At 63.7% G+C, this 17,475-nt stretch overlaps 2 protein-coding genes across 9 annotated transcripts; one reads left to right on the plus strand and one right to left on the minus strand.

Moving 5' to 3' along the window:
* Positions 1 to 1,686: 1,686 nt before the first annotated feature.
* On the plus strand, positions 1,687 to 11,137 carry ZNF335 (zinc finger protein 335). 8 transcript variants are annotated; one of them, XM_039386231.1, is made up of 27 exons: positions 1,687 to 1,730; positions 2,182 to 2,413; positions 2,734 to 3,007; positions 3,331 to 3,408; positions 3,638 to 3,967; positions 4,112 to 4,243; positions 4,319 to 4,477; positions 4,581 to 4,839; positions 4,933 to 5,110; positions 5,192 to 5,304; positions 5,496 to 5,514; positions 5,717 to 5,833; positions 5,919 to 5,995; positions 6,087 to 6,247; positions 6,365 to 6,594; positions 6,670 to 6,778; positions 6,859 to 6,953; positions 7,078 to 7,361; positions 7,481 to 7,619; positions 7,690 to 8,079; positions 8,166 to 8,308; positions 8,635 to 8,768; positions 8,963 to 9,237; positions 9,443 to 9,526; positions 9,695 to 9,760; positions 9,933 to 10,014; positions 10,363 to 11,137. In XM_039386231.1, the coding sequence occupies exons 2-27, from the start codon at positions 2,213 to 2,215 to the stop codon at positions 10,479 to 10,481; spliced, it is 4,248 nt and encodes a 1,415-aa protein (XP_039242165.1). In that variant the 5' UTR covers positions 1,687 to 1,730; positions 2,182 to 2,212; the 3' UTR covers positions 10,482 to 11,137. The 8 variants fall into 8 exon arrangements, with proteins under 8 accessions (XP_039242165.1, XP_039242164.1, XP_027601638.2 ...); XM_039386230.1 differs by lacking the exon at positions 1,687 to 1,730 and adding an exon at positions 1,819 to 1,853; XM_039386232.1 differs by lacking the exon at positions 1,687 to 1,730 and having other exon boundaries at positions 2,063 to 2,413; positions 7,478 to 7,619; positions 8,966 to 9,066; positions 9,160 to 9,237.
* A 3,932-nt stretch (positions 11,138 to 15,069) lies between these two features.
* LOC114001025 (E3 ubiquitin-protein ligase RNF182-like) lies at positions 15,070 to 16,730 on the minus strand. The gene is made up of 2 exons (XM_027745876.2): positions 16,478 to 16,730; positions 15,070 to 16,011 (listed from the first exon to the last, which is right to left on the minus strand). Exon 2 carries the CDS (start codon positions 15,977 to 15,979, stop codon positions 15,254 to 15,256), a length of 726 nt encoding a protein of 241 aa, XP_027601677.2. The 5' UTR covers positions 15,980 to 16,011; positions 16,478 to 16,730; the 3' UTR covers positions 15,070 to 15,253.
* Between the last annotated feature and the right edge of the window lie 745 nt (positions 16,731 to 17,475).

Consider the following 17,475-nt stretch of genomic DNA (forward strand, 5'->3'; position numbering starts at 1 on the left):
CATGGCTGGTCACAGGCACTGCCGAGCTCTGCCAGTGTGAGTCCTCCCCAGCTCCACTTCCCCCACAGAGCTGCTTTAAAGAGCAGTAACGGAGAAAAAAAAAACCCAACCCCTCAGCTGTTTCTCGGGCTTCTGGCGTGTTGGTGACGGCAGCAGCACGGGGGGACTCGGCCCCAAGGCAGCGGGAGCAGCGCTGCAGCAGCAGGAGCACTCACACGGCCAGCCCGGGGACAGCGCTCACCGCTGCTGTCTGCGGTGATGGATGAGGGCATAAACCTTTCAAGGATGCATTTAATTAGCTTGAAAAAGAGCCGGGAGGTGCTTGCGTGGCAGCTGGCGGAGCAGCTCCTCTGCCGGACACACGGTGCCTCCGGGGCAGAACACGAGGGACCCGCAGAACGCCCACAGAGGAGCCCCGGGCTTGGGGGGTTGGACCCAGGGGCACTGCCTGTGCCAGCCGGGAGTAGAGCACCACAGCCAAACGCTGCAGAGCGCTGACCCAGTGCTGATCCAGTGCCGATCTAGAGGGCTGATCCAGCCCCACACCCCCCGGCTCGGATTTCTGGCAGGCGATGTGTGCGCTCACAGACTGCGCCAGATGAGACACCGTCTGTCCTCCTGCAGCTGGCACCACCTCAGCACCGGCCGTCCTGGCCAGCGACAAGGTGGCACTGCCCACCCCGACCTGCGCTGCAGGCTGACTCCGTCCAGGCAGCTCTGGACAGCCTGTGTCCTTTCCGTGGGGACCCAGCAGCCAAGCTCAGCTCAGCAGCCAGCCTCGGCCCAGCAGCCAGGCTCGGCCCAGCAGCCAGGCTCGGCCCAGCAGAGCTCAGGCACAACACAGTTGCCTTTCTTCCAGAACAAAAATCGGGATAGAGCCGTTCTTAGTAGAGCACTGCAACATGAGAAACATTAAACACCAGGGTTCCGTAAAAACATCAGCACGGAGCAGGGCTTTGTCCAGAGGCTGAGCCCAGGCCATGCAAGCTGAGCTCAGCTGGAGGATCTGGCACAGCACCGCGCTCAGCTCTGAGCGCATCCCTGCGGGAATGCTGCGGCATCAGGAGGTGCCCCTGGGCAGCCCAGAGCAGCCCCCTCGCATGTGCCCCCCCAATACGGGCAGACAGGGCAGAGCAACGGGGCGTCCTTTGCCACCTAGGCAGGGGCAAACCGCCGCGGGGAGAGGAATGAGGTGAGCGAGAGCCCAGCGGAGGGCCGCCGAGGCTGAACACGGCGAGGCCCCGGGCCAGGGTCGCCCCGGGGACGGGCGGCGCCCGCCCGTGAGGCGCGCCGGTCTCAAGAGCCCACCGCGGGCTACAGGACAGGAACCGGAGCGGCAGGGCTGCACGGCCCGCCCAGGGTGCAGGCTGTGGCGGGGCCGGCCGGTACCGCAGAGCCCCTGCCGGGGGCCCGGGCCGGGCGGGAGCGGAGCGGGCGGACCGAGCCCCGGTCCCGGCCCCGCCACTTCCGCCTCCCCGTCACGTGACCAGCGCAACCCGGCGCGACGCCGACGCTCAGGGCCCGGGCGCCGCTTCCTGACGCCATGACGCACAGACGCAGCGCCGCCGAGAGCCCTCCGCGGAGAAAGTAGTCCCCGGCGGGACGCCGGAGCCTCCCTGCTCCCGCGGGCGGCGCCGTTCGCCGCCGGGAGGCGACGGCGGCGGCGGCCGGGACCAGGAGCGCGCCCAGGCGGCGGCGAGCGCCGCGGGCGGAGCGGGGGCCGGGCGGCGGTAAGTAGTCCCGGCCCAGGGGGTCCGCGCGGCCGTATCGCTGCGCGGCGCGAGGGCGGGGGGCCATGGCGGCCGCCGTGGTGCCGGCTCCGGCGGGGGCGCGGCGGGGCCGCGGCGGGCCGGGTGAGGGCGCGGGCCGGTGGGCGGGCGGCGGTGGCGGGGCCCCCTCTCCGCGGCGCGGCGGCAGCTCCCCCGCCCCGGCGGCACCGAGGCCGCCCCGCCGTGTGCGCGCGCGCGGAGGCGGCGGGGGGGACCCCGCGGCAAAGATGGCGGCCGAGGGCCCGGCGGGGCCGCGGGGCATGACGGGACCGGGGCACCGGGCGGCGCCGGGACCCCCCGGGATGGGCCGGCGGCCGCTCCGGGGCCCCGCGCCCGCCCATCCGGGACCCCCGCGGGGGCTGGAGCCGGCGGAGAGCGGGCGGCGGCCCTGACGGCGGCGGTCCTCCCGCAGGTCGAGCGTAGGGGGCCCCTGCAGGGCGGGCATGGAGGAGAATGCGGTGGAGAGCAGCAGCGACGCGGCCCCGCAGGAGGCGCAGGAGGAGCCCACCGAGAGCGGGCTGGGCGTCGGGAGCTCGGACGCCGTGTCGGCGGACAGCACCGACGCCGCCGCGGGGCCCGGGTGCCTCTCCCGCGCCGATGACTCCGCCGTGGGACAGAGCTCTGACAGCAGCGGGGTCTCCTTGGTAGGCGCCGGGGAGGCGGCCGTGGTTCTGGTTCCTGGGGGTTTCTCTGGGCGTTTCTGGCAGACTGAGCTCTGCGGCCTCGGCAGGCTCTGTTACACCTCTGATCTCGTGTGTACTTGCCAGTCTGAGCAGCAGGACTCCCCTTGGTAGCAAGGACAGCCTTGGAAGTCCAGGTCCTTGTCGGTACCAAAGGATTTGCTCTAGTGCCTTTCCTGGCAGTTCTGCAGTGATACACCGGGTCATTTGCATATGTTGGCTGCCCTAGGGGCTTGGTCTGGCAAAGGTGTCTCAGCTGAGCTGGACTATTTTTCTTCTGCCAGGAAGAGGTCTCGGAGAGTAGCTCCAGCACAGATGTCGTTCCCCGGGTTTACCTGCCAGACTCATCCTCCATCGCCCAATCCACCTTGGTCTCCAGTGTCTCCACTGTGAGCCAGTCCATCATGGTGTCAGAGTCCCCACAAGTCCTGGTCCACTCCAGTGTGGTCACTGATGGAGCCACAGTCGTGTCAGACTCCACTGCATCCACTTCCTCAGACCTGGGCTCTGCCATTGACAAAATCATTGAGTCCACGATCGGGCCGGACATCATCCAGAGTGAGTGTGTGCTCCCACCTGGAGATAGCCCTGGGGGGCTGGAAGGGGGCTGCTGCTGTGCCAGAACTCGGGAGGTGGGGGGAAATATGGACATGGAATCATTAGGGTTGGAAAAAACATCTTAAGATCATCGAGTCTAAGAGGTCAGCAGGGTTTTCTCTGCAGTAGAAGCGGTAGCTGGAGGGTTTGACAAGGAGCTCATGCTGCTGGACAGCTGCTCCTTCAGCCCAGACAGGCTCCATTCAGGGAGCCAGACCCTTCTCACACCTTCCTGCTTGTGTGGCCCTGGGGTCTGGCAGTCACCTCTCTGCTCTCCCTGCCAGGCTGCATCGCCGTGACCAGTGCGGAGGATGGAGGGGCAGAGACCACCCAGTACCTCATTCTGCAAGGCCCTGATGATGGTGAGGGAGCAACCTGGGCTGTCCATGTGGGTGGCTCTGTCTGTGAGCCTGTGCTACTGGAGTGGGGCCTGGAGGGGGGATCCCAGCTGGATCCGCCACAGTACCTGTTCCACAGTCCTGTCAGGAGCCATCCCTGAGCTCGTGTTCAGCCCTGTGCCCTCGGTGCGGGTGCAGCCCTGGATGCAAGTGAGGGTCTGCCCCTGGGCTGAGCGGTTTTTTGGTGTTTCAGGTGCTCCCATGGTGTCCCAGGTGGCTACATCTGCTCTGGCCAATAGTTTGGTGATAGAAGCTGTTGCTGATGGACCTACCTCCACGTGCCTTGAGCAGCCCGGCCCTTCAGGCCCATCCAAAAGGTTGGAAGTGGTGGAGGTGCCCATAAAGCCAGAGCAGGATCAAGAGACGGACGGTGGGGAGGAGCTGAACCAGCCAGACATGGAGACCCTGGAGGAGATGATGGAGGTGGTGGTGGTGCAGCAGTTCAAGTGCAAGATGTGTCAGTACAAGAGCGTCTCCAAGAAAACGCTGATTAACCACATGAAAGAACGTCACTTCCAGCCAGGTGAGTGCCAAGGGCTGAGGGAAATTTACCTCGCTGCAGACAGGCTCCGCTCTCTGGGGAAGAAACAAGGGAGGAGTTGGAGCATAAGGGTCTGTTTTGGCACACAGTCTGGTAAAAGAGCTTTCTCCCTGTTCTCTGTGACAGTGGGTTCAGCTCTGGCTTTGAAAAAAGGGCGACCACGAAAAGGGGGAGTTGCTCCAAAGACGGAGGAGGAGGAGGCCCCAGAAGAAGAAGATGATGATATCATGGATGCTGGTGCTATTGATGACCCTGAAGGTAGGACTTGCTCTCCCCACATCTTAAGTAGCTTAGTCTCTTCTCGGTCTGACATTTTGGAGCACTTGCCTGCAGAGGACAGTGACTACAACCCAGCTGAGGATGAGCCGCGGGGGCGACAGCCCAAGTATGGCCGCACTGTCCCCACGTCCAGCGAGGAGAGGCCGCGCCGACGCCCGGGGAGACCCCGCAAGCTCCCTCGCCTGGAGAACATACCTCAGGATGTGCCAGAAGGTGAGGGAGGAGGCAACAGCAGTGCTGGAGCAGGGAGGGGTGCACAAGCTCCCGGAGCCAACAGCGGGGGTGTGACGGAGCCGTGCTGTGCTCTGTGGAGCAGGAGGGGAGGTGGAGCCCCTGGTGACGTCCCAAGGCACACCGAGCCGTGAGCTGCAGAAGTCGGAGGCATCCAGTTCCTCTGGCCTGGAGAATGGGACCGGTGAGAGCCCGGCGGAGCCAAGCATCAGCCAGTCCGACTCTGAGAACAAGGACCCTTCCTCCAACGCGGGTGCTGAGGAAGCAGACGCTGTCCCTCGGCGGCGCGGGCGGCCCTCCCGCCGCTTCCTGGGCAAGAAATACCGCAAGTACATGGGGCGCAGGTGAGGGGGGTGTGCTGGGCCCTCTGGCCTCTGCCCAGGGCTGGTCCAGCCCGTTGGCCACCGCAGCTCTGAGTCCCGCTCCTGTTTCTGCAGGTACTACTACAAGTCCCCCAAGCCCCTGATGCGGCCGTACCTGTGCCGGATCTGCGGCTCACGGTTCCTCACACACGACGATCTGCGCTTCCACGTCAACTCGCACGAGGCCAACGACCCACAGCTCTTCAAGTGTCTGCAGTGCAGCTACCGCTCCCGGCGCTGGTCCTCCCTCAAGGTGAGCTCCGTCTGCCCTGCTCCAAATCCACAAGGGTGCCTGGCAGCCCCAGGTCTCACGGCCCTGCTCTGCTTCCCACAGGAGCACATGTTCAACCATGTGGGCAGCAAGCCCTACAAGTGTGAGGAGTGCAATTACACCAGCGTGTACAAGAAGGATGTCATCCGGCACTCCACGGTGCACAACCGGGACAGGTGAGGGAAGCACAGTCCTGGGGACTGAATGGCACTGACACTGTTCCTCCTGCCCTGAGAGGGCAACCGTGGCTGCCCCTTCCCCTGACCTCTGGCCCTTTCCAAATAGGAGAGTTTTGGTGTCTGGATAAAAGGCGGCTCAGACTTGGGGTGTGGCTCACACACGGGGCTTTTCTTCTTTCTTTTTTTAGGAAGAAGAGAGCTGATCCGGTGAGTTTGAGTACCCTGTTGGCTTGTTTCTCATCACTGTTATATGGGAAGAGGCACATCTGGGTCTTCCACAAATTCTCGGTGCCTTGTTGAGGGCATTGTTTGTGGATCTCTTGAGGAAGCCCAGGTCCTGCAGTGGGGGAGAGGGTAAGGAAACTGGTGAGCCTGTCTAGGTGAGCTCATCTTCATGCTCTCCATCCAGCCACCAAAGCTGAACTCCTTCCCGTGCCCCGTCTGCAACCGTGTCTACCCCATGCAGAAGAGGCTTACGCAGCACATGAAGACACACAGCACAGAGAAGCCTCACATGTGTGACAAGGTGAGGGAGACGCAGCCTGGGGAGGGTCTGGCAGTGGGTGGGGCTGGGCAGGAGGTGAACACTGCTCTGCTTTGTTCCGCCACAGTGTGGGAAGTCCTTTAAGAAGCGCTACACCTTCAAGATGCACCTGCTGACACACATCCAGGCCATCGCCAACCGCAGGTGGGAGCCCAGCATAGCCCACGGCGTGCCCTGGCAGAGCCCGTGTCCCACTCCCCCTCAGCCCCTGTGACGGGCAGCTTTATCCTGCCAGGTTCAAGTGTGAGTTCTGTGACTATGTCTGCGAGGACAAGAAGGTCCTTCTGAACCACCAGCTGTCACACATGAATGACAAGCCCTACAAGTGCAGCATCTGCAAGTATTCCACCTTCCGGGAGGACTTCCTGGTCTCACACATGGCGGTCAAGCACACAGGTGAGAGGAGCCCAGTGTCCTGCACCGCCCCTTCTCCCGGAGAAGGTCAGAGCCTGCCTGCTCTCCCTGCCATCCCTTGGGAACCCTGTGCCTGACTCCCCCTCCTGGGCCCTGCAGGAGGGAAGCCATTCGCTTGCGAGTTCTGTCACTTCACCACCAAGCACAAGAAGAACCTGCGCCTGCACGTGCAGTGCCGCCACGCCGACTCCTTCGAGGAGTGGGCACAGCGGCACCCCGAGGAGCCGCCCTGCCGCCGCCGCCCCTTCTTCACCCTGCAACAGATCGAGGAGCTCAAGCAGCAGCACAGCCAGGTGCAGGCACCAGCTGAGCCGGAGGCCAGCCCACAGGTGAGTGCCGTGCCCGGCCCCGGCTCCTCCCGGTGCTCGCTGCCTGCCGTGCTGTCAGCTCCCTCTCTCATGCAGGCACCTCTTGGCCCCCTCACCTGCCACACGGTCCAGGCTGTCACAGGAGCAGAACCCCCTGTCCTCTCACAGAGTTCCCTGGAAGGGGCCACCATCATCTACGAACAAGGTCAGTGAGCTCCCAGGAAGGGGTTGGAATGGGGAGGAGGTGGGCAAGCACCTACCTGACTCTCTCCATCCACCCCCCAGATGTGGCTGGATCAGCAGAGCTGGCCACACAGGCAGCCCTGGATCTGCTGCTGAACATGAGCGCCCAGCGAGAGCTGGCCACAGGCTCACTGCAGGTGAGCAGGGCTGAGGAGGCCAGACCTGCTGGGGGGTGGCAAAGGGAGGCTTCCCAACCCTGTTCCTCTGCAGGGGTGTCTTGCAGAGCCTTGCTCCCCTTGGCTGAGCCGCTGTCTCACACAGGTGGCAGTGGTGAAGCCAGATGACCCAGGAGAGACACCAGGCCCCTGTGAGCCACAGGCACAGGAGGAGGAGGTGAAGGTGGACTCAGAGGAGCAGCAGCAGCAGAAATTGGTGATGCTGCACATGGCAGAGCCTGGGCAGGCACTGGTGCAGGAGGCTTACAGGGAGGCAAGCCTAGGTGGCTCGGAGCTGCAGCAGATCACCATCCCCTTTGGTGGGACAGCAGAGTACAGCATCATTGCACCCATCAGTGAGGAGATCCAGACCCCTGGCACGCTGTACAGGTCAGCTGTAAGGGAGGAGTGGGGAGGTGGAGGCACTTCTGCTCTCCAGTGAGGAGGCTTTAAGTGGTGAGGAGGAGGAGGAGGAGGCAGGGCCTCTCTGACCCTGTCCTCTCCAGCAGTGAGGAGGAGAGCCCTGTGGAGACCTCCCACGCAGTCGTGGTGAGCGGGGCTGTGATGACGGAGGAGGCTCTGAAGGACCATAACAATCATTACATCATGTCATCCAGTGTCCCAGGGAGCCAGTTCCAGACTGTGGAGGTAAGGAGCTGAGCCTGCTCCCCGTCCTGGGCAGCAGTGTGAGCAGGTGTGACTGGTGTTTCTCCCGCAGCCCCTCAGCGGGGATGCTGCAGTTCCCTCGCCTGTGGAGGGCCAGGAGGCTCAGCCCGCCGACGTCAAGTGGCCCCTGGTGCAGTGTGTCACCAGGCAGCTCCAGAAGGACTCGTCTTTATCCCCAGCCTCCGAGGGGCAGGAAGTCTCATCCCCAAAGGTCAAGTGGCCTGTACTCCAAGGCATGGCCAAGAAGCTCTCGTGCAAAGTTTCCACAGCCAAGAAGCTCTCATGCAAGATTTCCACAGCCAAAAAGTTTTCATGCAAGATTTGCACAGCCATGTTCACAGGGAGAGCAGAGATGGAGAGTCACAAGAGAGCCCATATTGGGCCCAGCACCTTCAAGTGTCCCGACTGTAACTTCACTGCCACGCTCTGGCCAGAGGTCCAGGTAGGTTCCCTGGCACAGAGCAGCCCTGGGAACAAGGGGTTTGGGAAAACGGTGTTTCCATCCTGACTCTTGTCCTCCTGTCCCAGAGCCACATGGTCCAGCACGCCAGTCTCCGGCCACACAAGTGCCCCCACTGCAGCTTTGCCTCCAAGAACAAGAAGGACCTGCGCAGGCACATGCTGACCCACACCAACGAGAAGCCCTTCGCGTGCCACGTCTGTGGGCAGAGGTGAGTGATGGAGCAGGGCTGTTCCTGCTTTGGGAGATCCCACAGAGCTCTGCAAGGTTCAAGAGGAGAGACAGGATCTTGGCAGAGCTCACTGCTCCAGCCCTTCCCCAGCAGCAGCCCCTGTTAGAGGGGACTCTGCCCTTGGAACAATTCCTGCTGCAGGTGGACTCAGCTTCATCCCCAAGGAAGCTCTGCATGGGGAGGTTCAGTACCTGGGCACTGATGGGAACATGCTAGGAACTGGGATGGGCCGTGCCTGTGGCCTGTGTCTCTGAGAGAGTACAGGGTCCTGTGGCAAACTCCACCTTGCTCTGCTCCTCCCGTAGGTTCAACCGTAATGGGCACCTCAAGTTCCACACGCAGCGTTTGCACAGCTCTGAGGGGAAGAGGCCAGGGCCTGCTGCTGCCCAGCAGACCATCATCCTGAACAGTGATGAGGACACCCTGGCCACCCTGCACAGTAAGACGTGTCCCTGTGACCAGGACTGACCTGCAGGTGTCCTGCAGCCAGAACCCTGTGCAGGATTCACCCAGCCTGTGGGCCAGGCAGGGCTGAGTTGGGTCAGGGCCAGGAGCAGCCTCTGGGGAGTGGGGCCATGGGCAGCCCTGGCAGTGTCCCCACTGGTGTCCCCAGCAGCTCTCTCTGCATTGCAGCAGCTCTGCAGGCCGGCCAGGCCGTGCTGGCTCCTGAGAGGCTGCAGCAGGCCCTGGGGCAGGAGCACATCCTTGTCACACAGGAGCAGAGCGTCACCAGCCAGGTGAGTCGGACCCCTCGGCCTCAACCTCCCTCTCAGGGGACTGCAGCCAGGCCCAGCCCCCCTGACCACATGGGGCACTTACTGACCTTGCAGGAGGAGGCAGCCTACATCCAGGAGATCACGACTGCAGACGGGCAGACAGTACAGCACTTAGTGACCGCTGACAACCAGGTGAGGGGACACAGCCCACGGATGAGGGACTCTACCCAATGGGAGCTGGGAGAGCTGGTGGCAGTGGGGACAGCAGGGGTCAGGAGGGAGAGCTGGAGCCACTGGGGTGGTGAAAACAGGCACAGGAGACAGACAGATCCAGCCCCGTGGTGGTGGGAGGTGGGCAGTGGTGATCTTTCCTGGGTCTGAATTCCTGTGTTTGCAGGTTCAATACATTATTGCCCAGGAAGGCGTCCCACACTTGCTTCCCCAGGAGTATGTTGTTGTCCCAGAGGGACATCACATCCAGGTGAGCTTCAGGCTGTCTACTCCCTTCACACGGTGGGTGGGGCTCATAGGGTGCCATGTGTGGGGCTGAGCCCCCTTGGGCCCCCTCCAGCTTACTCAGTTCAGGTCACAGCTTTGTTGGGGGCCTGAACAGTCACAGCCCTAATGCAGCCTCACCGCTTGTCCCCAGGTACAGGATGGTCAGATCACCCACATCCAGTATGAGCAGGGCAGCCAGTTCCTCCCGGAGTCGCAGGTAAGGGGCCAGGCAGGAGCTGGAGGGGCTGCTGTGAGGTGATCCCTGAGCCTGCCTGGAGAGGGCGATGTGAAACGGTGCTCATGGGCTAGTACCTCAATGCAGCGACTGTGGTGAGAGCAGCTCCAGAAGAGCCCCTTCCCTCAAGCCTTCCCTGTTCTCCCCTGTGCAGATCCAGTACATGCCCGTGTCACCTGAGCAGCAGCTCGTCACCCAGGCACAGCTGGAAGCAGCGGCACACTCGGCTGTCTCAGGTAGGAGCAGGGCCCTGGGCTGAAGGGGCCAGTCCTCCCAGGGCTTGGGGTGCCAGTCCTGCCAGCAGCAGTGGTTGGGGCTGGCAGGGAGCTGTGCAGTGGCCCTGGGCGGGAGGACTGGGAAGGCGAGCCTGGATTGCTGTTTTGCTGCCAACCGTGGTGTCCAAGGGCGGATCTTTGCTGATCCCAGCCTGTCAGTTCCTGTCAGTTCCAGAACAGAGTTAACCAGAGCTGGGCTCCCTGGTCCACAGAGCATGAGCCCCACAGGAGCGAGGTGGCCGTGTGTCCCTTCCCTGGGAGCAGGAGGGGGGACCCTGCAAGGTGATGCTGACCCCTCTTTCCCTGCAGCAGTGGCAGATGCAGCGATGGCCCAGGCCCAGGGCGTCTTCAGCGCTGAGGCGGCGGCCGAGCAGATCCATCAACTGCAGCCGGGCATCCACTACGACGTGATCACGCTGGCAGAGTAGCACCGGGCAGGACTGAGCACCAGGCAGGGCTGAGCACCGCGCTGGGCAGGCGGCCACGCCGGCAGCAGCCCCAGCCAGCAGTTGCCTTATTGCGTCAGGGACGCGCCCGAGCCGGAGCGGCACAGACATGGACACGCTGCCGCTCGGCCCCGTGCCAGTGGGGTCCTGTGCATCCCCCCAGAGACTGCTCAGCAGCTGCAGGGGCAGCCCGTGTGTGGACGGTCTCTTTGCCTGTTGCACTTGATGGTCTGAAACCCCTTCTCCTGAATTGTCTGTGTGTGCAGCCACAGATCGGTGTCTGCCCGGCACACGAGGGTCCTGGGGGAGCCGTGGGGCCAAGCACAGCTGTGTGGTGTGATGTGAGAGGCGAGGTGTGTGCAGCCACAGCACCGTGCTCCCCACAGCCATGGGGCCTGTGGTCCCACTGTGCCAGCAGCTGACCCTCCCGTGGCATCTCCAGCCTGCAGGCAGGCAGCAACAGGGCTCTGGACTGGAGAAACCTAAGGAGGAGGAGGAGGCAGAGGTGGAAGATGCTCTATTTTTCTTCTGAAGAGGGGATGGACTCTGGTGTTGGTCATCGGTGGTTGTGGGAGGGGTTCAGCTGTGACATTCTCAAGCTTTGACTACGCTTATGAATAAAAAGGGATGGAGACCTGGGTGTGTGCCTGCCTGGGGGTCTGGGCTCCAGCCAGGGGGGACGGGACAGCCCAGTCTCCCCAGCACATCCCCCGGGGCTGCAGCACAGGGGTCCCAGAGCCCAGGGCTGTGCTGGGCCCGTCGCTGCTGGCAGACACTCTGGGCTATCAGCTGCCTCCCGTCCGAGTGACCTTGACTCCTGGGAAGTGAGCTGGGCAGCTGGGACAGCAGTGGGCTTGGGGCTGGAGTCATGAAATTAATCGAGTGGTAAACAGCCTAAATCCCGTGTAACTCTGTCCGGAGCCCTACACCGCCCTCCTGAGCGGCTTGTCTGGGCGTATTTACATGCGATTATAACAGCTAATCGCAGAGTTTTAGTTCTCTGCTCCTGCATTAAACTGATTATCCACGGAGGGGGAAAAGGCTGGGAACCACCCAGCCTCGGGGAGAGCCTCTGTGAGGCCCAAGCCCCACAGCTCTGGGACGGGGGCAGTGCAATCCCTGGGCACGGTGATGGGCTCTCCCTGTCCTGCTCAGGCAGGGGCAGGGGGGTGTGGGCTGACCCCCTGACCACCAGGGCAGTGAGGTGTGTGTGGCCCCCCGTGGTGACCAGCCCTAGCTGTGGCTCTGTCCCAGCTGTGGCTTCATTCCGACTGTGGCTCCGTCCCGCTGCCTTCACACCAGCCTTGTCCATGCCCAATGCTGCTGGTGCGTGGCTGTGCCTGCCCGGCCGTGGCTCAGTCGGTGTCCAGCTGTGTGCGGCGGCTGGCTGTGGCCCTCCCTCTCCAGCTGTGCTGTGCAGGGTCAGGGTGTGCCACAGCAATCCACAGGCGCTTTCCTAGATTACAGCCCCATTATCTAATCAAGTGGATCTGCAGCACTGATTAGGGCTGGAGGAGTCCCGTGGGGACAAGGTTATGGGGCCACTTGCGGGGCCGTGGCCAGGGCAGGTCCCAGCCAGCACCAGTGTTCAGCTGCCCTGTGGCTTCCACGCTTGGGGCTGCTCAAGGGCACAAGACCAGGCGCGGTGGGATGGACGGGACCAGAGCTCCAGCTGATGCTTATTGAGAGCTCCAGGTGCTGCTGGGGCTCTGGCCATGGGAGCACTGCAGGGGGTTGGGACCCCTCGGCACTGGCACATCAGCCCCGGGACATTCTGCTGTTGCCAGGGGTGCGTCCAGGCTCATTAGCAGCAGTGACCTTCGTCTTCCCGTCCTGGCCAGCGCTAAGCGGGTTTGTTACATATTTAATATCCTGAGAGCGTTATTAGTCGGTATTTAATGACGGATACAACCTGTGGGATAATCCCAGTCTTAGCAGGGAGGAGCGGCAGCAGGAGCGGGCGGCTCGGGGGGTCGTGGGCTCTCGGGGCCCCTCTCACAGCTGCCCACCACTGCCCTGCCCACCCGCTGCCCCCGCTGCACAAGCCACAGGAGCCCCCCCCGTGCCTGCAGGGATCCCCAGCTGTCCCTGGGGCTGCAAGACCTTTTCCCTTCACTGCTCTGTTGCCGGGAATCCAGCAGCAGACGTGGAAGTGCTGGAGCTTGGGTGAGGACTTGGCCAAGACACAGAAGGAGCAGGACAAGGCAATATGGGGGGTTGTTCTCCCACCAGGCATGAGTCCACCAGCCCCTGGCCCTCCAACCCAGCCCTCCACAGCATGGGGGACTCTACCGACCCCAGCCTCAGGACCAGGTCAGGGCTGGGGTCATGGGCAGGACTGATGCTCTGGGCACTGCAGTAAAGCCCCAGGTGTGTTGTGTCCCTGTGGCTGTGGAGCTCACGTGGGTCCCAAGCACCAGCCCCTGGGTGCCACTGCACTCCATCCGTTGGGGCCATGTAAGCTGTGCAGAGCTGGGGGGCTGGAGACAGGGTCCTGGCCAGTGGCAGGTAGGCGAGGAGGGCAGTCCCTGCCAGTCCCTGCCCAACAGTAGCCGGGGGGGGTACTGGGTGCCCCAGATCCTGCTGCTGCTCTCGTGGGTGCTAATACCCCCTAATCAGCTGTCAGTCACTGCGGACCCCAGCAGCTATAAAATGCCCGGGAGTAGCTCCCCAGCTCCTCTCCTGCAGCATGGCAGCACCTCGGGGCAAGAGGAGCCCAGGACAAGAGCTGGGGAGCTGTGGGGGGCCTTGGGGGACCCTGCGGGGACCCCCTCAAGCCCTACTGCCCTGCGCCTACCCCTGCCCTTGCCCCATGCTGGCTGGGTACAGCCTCCTGTCACCCCCCATGAGCCTCCTGACGCCCCTGGTAAGTACAGGGCTGCAGATCCGGAGGGTTGGGACATGGGACCCTCCCAGGGCTGGGATGGGACTGTGTGGGGTGGTTAGGGTGGGGACTGAGGATCTGCTGCCCCAAGTCCCCTGCACCTCCTCAGCATTCCCCTCCCCCCCCCCCCGCACCCCAGCATTTCAGGATCCGCATGGGAAAGGGCGAAGAGGGAAAGGATACGGCTCTGCTCCCTTCCACACACGAAGGGATGTAGGAGCCCCTACATCTCTCAGCCTCTCTTCTCTGGCCGTGTTACCACCTTACCCCATCCCACCCTGACACCCCTCTGCCCCTCCAGGTCTCCCCACCCTACGAGGTGCCACTGGGGCTGCCCATGGAGCCGGGCCGGGCGAAGGCGGCAGCAGCGCGGGAGAGCACCGGGGCACTGAAGGCCTGGCTGGCGCGGCACCCCAGGAATCCCTACCCCAGCAAGGGGGAGAAGGTGATGCTGGCTGTGGTCAGCCGGATGAGCCTTACCCAGGTCTCCACCTGGTTTGCCAACGCCCGCCGGCGCCTCAAGAAGGAGAACAAGGCAGGCTGGGCCACGCGCGGCGCCTCGGACGGCGAGGACAGCGAGGGCGAGGGGGTCCCACCAGCTGCTGAACCCATTCCCAGTTCCACCCCCGTGCAGGATGGGTGTGGGGGCAGCCCTGAAGTAGGGCCAAGCCCTGGGCAGGGCAAACAGCTCCAGAAACCCAAGATCTGGAGTGTGGAGGCGATGCTGGCATCTCCCCCTGACAAGGATGGATGTCCAACGGGGTTGCCAGTGGTCCTGGAGCAGGCGTAGGGCTGGGTTGGTCATGTCCTGTCCCCAAGGGCATGGCAGGACAGACGGACATGGGACCTGGCAGCTGCCCAGCCAAGAAGAGTGGGAGATTTGGGCAGGGAGGGACATAGAGTGATAATAAACGTGACTGTTTTGGGCCTCCTGGTGTTGCCTGTCTGGTGTGGGTGCTGCTGGGGATGCTGGCAGGGATGTGGCATCTCGGTGGGGATGCTGGTAGGGATGTGGCATCTCGGTGGGGATGCTGGTAGGGATGCAGATGTGCCAGCAGGGATGTGAGGAACTTTAGTGCCAGTGGTGCTGCAAGCAGTCCCTGGGGAACAGGGCAGGTCCAAGGCAGAGAGTAAAAATAGACTTTTTTCTTCTCGATAAAAGTAATAAAATGGTTAGCGGTGTTAAATTAATCCTTACAAAACAAAACCCAAGGAGGTTAAATAAAGCCCAGAGGCTTCGCATAAAAACCACAACGACTACAAAACAGCTGCAAAGACGTCTTTACACACCAAAGAAACTCCTCTCCTCTGCTCCTTCCCTCTCCGGGACACAGTGTCGGCAAACACGGGACTCACACATGGGAAAAGAACACGGATGCGATGGGAGCAGCCCCGCCAGGAGCGTGGGCGCCACGGACAGAACTATTTACACTATGGACACGGAGCCGTGCTGGGGCCGGTCCGGCCGCAGGAGCCCCCGGGCTCTGCCCGCCCCTCTCCTGCCGGGGCCCCTCCGGCCGCGGCGCTCAGCGCCCAGCACTCGCCTGCCTCAGTTGGGATTAATCTCCCAGCTGCTGCTCTGCTCTCAGCCCAGCTCCTGCTCTTTGTCCGCTGTGGAAGAGGAGGATGAGGAGCTGAGGGTCCAGCCTAAATGCTTGTAGGCTGCAATGAGCTCCTGCAGCCACTCAGATGTGGGCTCCCACATGGAAATTCCAGTGCTGTTCTGCATGGGAAGGCACCAGGCGCTGAGCTTCTCCCTGTGGTCCAGGCAGGGCATGCTGTGGATCAGGAAACACCTGTACCCCAAGGGACAACACTCCAAGGAACCCAAACCCTCCTTGGCACAGGCACAGGGGTTGGCCTGGCAGGGTCAGGAGTGGGGGAACCCAAAGACCTCCAGGCACAGGCACTGGCAGAGGCTGTAGACAATGCAGAGGAGGAGGGTGGAGGGCACAAGGCTGACCAGGATGATGCCCAGGCTGTGGTGCTCAATGAGCAGGAGGTAGATGCCGAAGGGCAGGGAGCTGAAGTAAAGGAGGCAGAGGACACCCAGGATGAAGCGGGGGATGGCTCGCCACCCCCAGGCACGGCACTTCTGCCCAGGGCCGTGGCAGGGCAGCACACCCAGGCTGGTGGGGCGGTACAGCCGCACCACCTCCAGCCTGCCCAGGCTCTCCGGTGGGGCCACGTCCTCCGGCACCTCCAGGATGGTGACAACCAGGCAGTCGGGACTGGATGTGGGCTCCAGCACGCCAGGGCAAAGGAGGACCTCCGGGGATCGGGGTGGACCCCTCTTCTTGGCCCGTTCACGGCCTGTCAGCAGTGCCAGTGCCTCGCCATCATCCTGCAGCTGCTGCACGTCCCCGCCGGGCACTGGGCTGTGCTGGCGGCAGAAGGGGCAGCGGAGCTGGGGGGTTGATGCATCGCCTGGAGACACCATCCTGCGCAGGCAGCGGGTGCAGAGGCGATGGCCACAGTGGAGCAGTTTGGGCCTGCAGGCGCGGGCATCGAAGTGGCTGTAGCAGATCTGGCACTCCAGCTCAGGGGATGTGGGTGCCATCGGCGGGGACCCCAGTTCACTGCCCGGCTGGGCCATGGCTCCCGGAGGGGTGAGGGGGGCTGCCTGGGCTGAGGGAAGATGCTGTCAGCCAGGGCTGGGGGCAGGTCCTGGGCCTGATGGCTCCCACGGGTGGGGTCCTGGCCCTCCTGCACCCCATACTCAGTGTCCCGGTGAGCCCCAGGGGCTCGGCGGGGGAGCAGGGTCAGGGGAGCGGGGCCCTACCCAGGCCGAACTCCAACCCCCGGTCGGTACCACTGGCGCTGGCACTCGCCCTCATCCCAGCCCCCGTTTCTAGAGGGCACACCGCTACCAGGGGAGGGCACCGGCGTGGGGGGGTAGCTCACGAGCGCATCCTTGGCTCTCACGGCATGTGCCGGTTCCCTCGAGCCCCCGGGGTGGGGACTGTTCTGGACACTGGTTCTGTCGGCAGTGAGGAACCCCCCATCCCTCACCCCCGTCCCTCTCCGGGGGCGAGCAGCTCCCAGTCCGCCTCCCCGCCCCCGCTCTCGGCCCGCACCGCATCCCCTCCCGTACCTGCGCTCCGCGCCGCGGCTGCCGGTGGGGACACAGCGACGGGTCGGTCCCCAGCCCCGGTCTCGGCGGGCTCGGTGGTGCCGGTGGGCTCCGCGGCGGCGGGCTCGGGCCCGGCAGCCCCATGGGGGAGGCGCGGGGCGCTGCCCGCCGCGCTGCGGGGGCGAGCGCGGCGCAGGGGCCGCCGGCAGCGCCGCGGCGTTGGCCCGGTAACGGGGAGCGGCGAACGCGGGGGGACCGGATGGGCCGGGCCGGGGCCCCGCGGAGCCCCCTCGGGCAGAACCGGGCCCCGCCGGGCTGCGGGAGGACGATGCAGGGGTCTATGCAGCGGTCGGTGCGGCGTTCGGTGTGGGATAGGCGCAGTTCCCTGCACGCCGCGGTCCTCCCTTTCTGGTCAGCCTTGAGGATGCTCCTTCGCAGCCTGGGGACTGCGGCAGCGGCTCCTGGAGTCCGGCACCCCGTGGGGGCACTCGGGGACGCAGCACTTGACAGGTTCGGGCTGGGCACGGCCGAGCCCCGGGCACATCCCACTCTGCAGGTTGTGTCTCCCCAGCCCGGTCAGATCCGTGCTAGGCTGCTGCCCTTACAGGTTTCCAGCAGCCCCGAGGGGCAGGAGCACTCAGGGACCTCCCCACACCTCTGTCCCTCCTGCCAGGCAGAACAGCAGCAGCACCAAGCACCACGGGGGTACAGTTAATGAGGGCCTTTCAGTTCAGTCATCCACGTTTGGCACAGTCTGAGAGCTTTTATGCCAGGGCTCCAGCTCCTGGTGTGCCTTGCTCCCCCAGCCCTGCCTGTACCCTCCACCACTCCCAACTGCCCACCTCAACTGCCCCTTGGACAGCTCTCCTGCTCTGTTTGGATAAAGCACATGTTCTAGAAGCAGCCATGCCAGTGGCTTCTGGCCACTGATGTCACTTACATGTCCCGTGTGACACCACGGCTGTTGGATCCTTAACCAGGTAACGGTCCCTCATCTGAGGGAGCAGTAAAGGGCTCCG

This window comes from Pipra filicauda, unplaced genomic scaffold, assembly GCF_003945595.2.
Source record: "Pipra filicauda isolate LSUMZ 115617 unplaced genomic scaffold, ASM394559v2 scaffold474_size475410_pilon, whole genome shotgun sequence".
Lineage (NCBI taxonomy): Eukaryota > Metazoa > Chordata > Aves > Passeriformes > Pipridae > Pipra > Pipra filicauda.

Excerpts from the sequence above, each read along its gene's own strand:
- ZNF335 (XM_039386231.1), top strand. The coding sequence starts at position 2,213 with ATGGAGGAGAATGCGGTGGAGAGCAGCAGCGACGCGGCCCCGCAGGAG. Across the intron at positions 2,414-2,733 it reads ACAGCAGCGGGGTCTCCTTG|GAAGAGGTCTCGGAGAGTAG; the intron begins GTAGGCGCCGGG and ends TTCTTCTGCCAG. Across the intron at positions 9,238-9,442 it reads TAGTGACCGCTGACAACCAG|GTTCAATACATTATTGCCCA; the intron begins GTGAGGGGACAC and ends CTGTGTTTGCAG.
- LOC114001025 (XM_027745876.2), bottom strand. The coding sequence starts at position 15,979 with ATGGCCCAGCCGGGCAGTGAACTGGGGTCCCCGCCGATGGCACCCACA.